Consider the following 2,094-nt stretch of genomic DNA (forward strand, 5'->3'; position numbering starts at 1 on the left):
GGGGGGAAGCGCAGCTGGAGGTACCCGTGAGGACCCCCCTGGCTGCTCTGCCTTGGGCCTTGCTGCCCTCCTGAGGCCTCGGCTCCCACCCTGGCAGCCCCCCTCTCCTCTCTGCAGTTCACAATGTGAAGCCAGAGTGCCTGGATGCCTACAACAGCCTGACGTGAGCCCCGCCGCGTGTTGAGGGGACTGCCCGGCATTCCGACATGGCGTTGGGTGCCACTCCGGAGTGAGGAGGGGTGGGAGGGCTTGTGCTGAACTCCTTGAGGCCTCATGCAGGTCCTTGCCCCTGCTCGTTGCCTCAGTTTCCCTCCCTGTGAAATGAGTGGACCCCCTCCCTGGGCTGCTCCAGGTTCCCTTAGGGCAGACCCTTCAGTGCAGGCCCCTCGTGCTGGGCTGAGTGAGCAAACGGGGATATCAGGAGCATTTTGGGATGGCCGTCCCCCACCAGCTGCCTCTCCTGTGCCCCTGCAGAGAGGAGGTGCTGCCCAAGCTCCACTCAGATGCCGACTACCCCTGTGACCTGGTGGGCAACTGGAACACGTGGTATGGCGAGCAGGACCAGGCAGGTGAGGGCAGGCAGTGGCTCCCGGTGCCCCTGCTGCCGGAGGGATGACTGTCACACAGAGAGAGAGGGGTGGGAGCTGCCAGGTGGGCTTTTGGGGCACTGCTCCCCCCTCCCCAGTCCCACGGTCTCCTTCCAGTGCACCTCTGGCGCTTCTCGGGGGGATACCCCGCCCTCATGGACTGCATGAACAAGCTCAAACAGAACAAGGTACCACCAGGAGTGGGGTGAGCCACCTGAGCTCTGTGCCTCGCCTCTGTCCCCCCCCCGTTCTGGGTCATGCTCACCCCCACCCCGAAACCCCTGGCTGGGGCTGTCTCCAGGAGTACCTGGACTTCCGCAAGGAGAGGAGCCGGATGCTGCTGTCCCGCAGGAACCAGCTGCTCCTGGAGTTCAGCTTCTGGAACGAGCCCCTGCCCCGCCAAGGACCTAACATCTATGAGCTGAGGACCTACAAGCTGAAGGTGAGTGGCTTTTGGGCGGGTTTATCCACAGGGCAGGGGTCCTGCCTGATGTTTTTGGGAGGCAGCCTCCTAGTTCCCCCCCTTCTTGGTGAGGAGACCCCAAGCACAAAGAGCAGACGGCATCTGGCTGCTCACTGGTTTTTTTTTGTCCTCTATTTCCAGCCAGGGACTATGATAGAATGGGGCAACAACTGGTAAGCAACCGCTTTCCCAGCGTGGAGGGAGCCAAGGTGGGAAAAGGTCCCCCTGGAGCAGGGGGGGGCCCTAGGGCAACTCCTCCCAACATTTTTCTCCTGCTGTGTGCCAGGGCTCGGGCCATTAAGTACCGGCAGGAGAACCAGGAGGCAGTTGGGGGTTTCTTCTCCCAGATCGGGGAGCTGTACGTTGTGCATCACCTCTGGGGTAAGCAGAGTCCCCGCTGCCTGTGTCACCGCCTGGGAACCCCCGCTGTGGTTCTTGGTGAGGGTGGCCTGAGTGCCAGCCCTGTCCCATCCCCGCAGCCTACAAGGACCTGCAGTCCCGGGAGGAGACAAGGAACGCGGCCTGGAGGAAGAGGGGCTGGGACGAAAACGTGTACTACACGGGTGAGCAGGACCCCCTGCCTGCGCTGGGGACCCCCGTACCTGCGCTGGGGACCCCTGCGCCCTCACCTCTCTTGTTTCCTTTTTCAGTGCCGCTGATCCGGACCATGGAGTCACGAATAATGATTCCCCTGAAGATCTCACCCCTGCAGTGAGGGGGGGTCCACACCAGGACATCTGCCTGCTCCCCAAAGGGGCTTGCTCCCTGCCTGCATCCCTGCCCTGCTGGGGAAGGGCTGGGGGTCTCTGCTCCCCTCCAGCTTCTGGCTTTCCTGCCCCCCAACCCTGCTTTAGGGTGCCCTGTGGGGGGTGGGAGTCCTCCCCGTCCTGTGATGGGTCCCCAAGCGTGGCAGGGGATGGTGCTGCCTGGGGGAGCTGAGCAGGCTGCATTAATGGGGAGGGGGGTCTTAATTATTCCTGATGGGGCCAATGTGTGCCTTTGCTGCCAATTAAATATTTAATATGCCAATGCCTGGTCCTCTCT

General features: G+C 62.4%; 1 protein-coding gene across 1 annotated transcript in view; it reads left to right on the forward strand.

The window, feature by feature from the left end:
• The window catches only part of NIPSNAP1 (nipsnap homolog 1 (C. elegans)), a gene marked incomplete at its 5' end in the record, with an annotated part of 1,940 nt that extends 175 nt beyond the window's left edge, over nucleotides 1-1,765 (forward strand). Inside the window, 8 exons of the mRNA XM_010186044.1 lie at nucleotides 118-163; nucleotides 475-569; nucleotides 705-775; nucleotides 889-1,029; nucleotides 1,192-1,223; nucleotides 1,337-1,431; nucleotides 1,530-1,613; nucleotides 1,701-1,765. Coding sequence (XP_010184346.1) covers nucleotides 118-163; nucleotides 475-569; nucleotides 705-775; nucleotides 889-1,029; nucleotides 1,192-1,223; nucleotides 1,337-1,431; nucleotides 1,530-1,613; nucleotides 1,701-1,765 — 629 coding nt within the window. The remainder of the gene's footprint in view (nucleotides 1-117; nucleotides 164-474; nucleotides 570-704; nucleotides 776-888; nucleotides 1,030-1,191; nucleotides 1,224-1,336; nucleotides 1,432-1,529; nucleotides 1,614-1,700) is intronic.
• Nucleotides 1,766-2,094: the final 329 nt, after the last annotated feature.

The sequence above is a fragment of the Mesitornis unicolor genome, unplaced genomic scaffold, assembly GCF_000695765.1.
Source record: "Mesitornis unicolor isolate BGI_N332 unplaced genomic scaffold, ASM69576v1 scaffold30086, whole genome shotgun sequence".
Classification (NCBI taxonomy): domain Eukaryota; kingdom Metazoa; phylum Chordata; class Aves; order Mesitornithiformes; family Mesitornithidae; genus Mesitornis; species Mesitornis unicolor.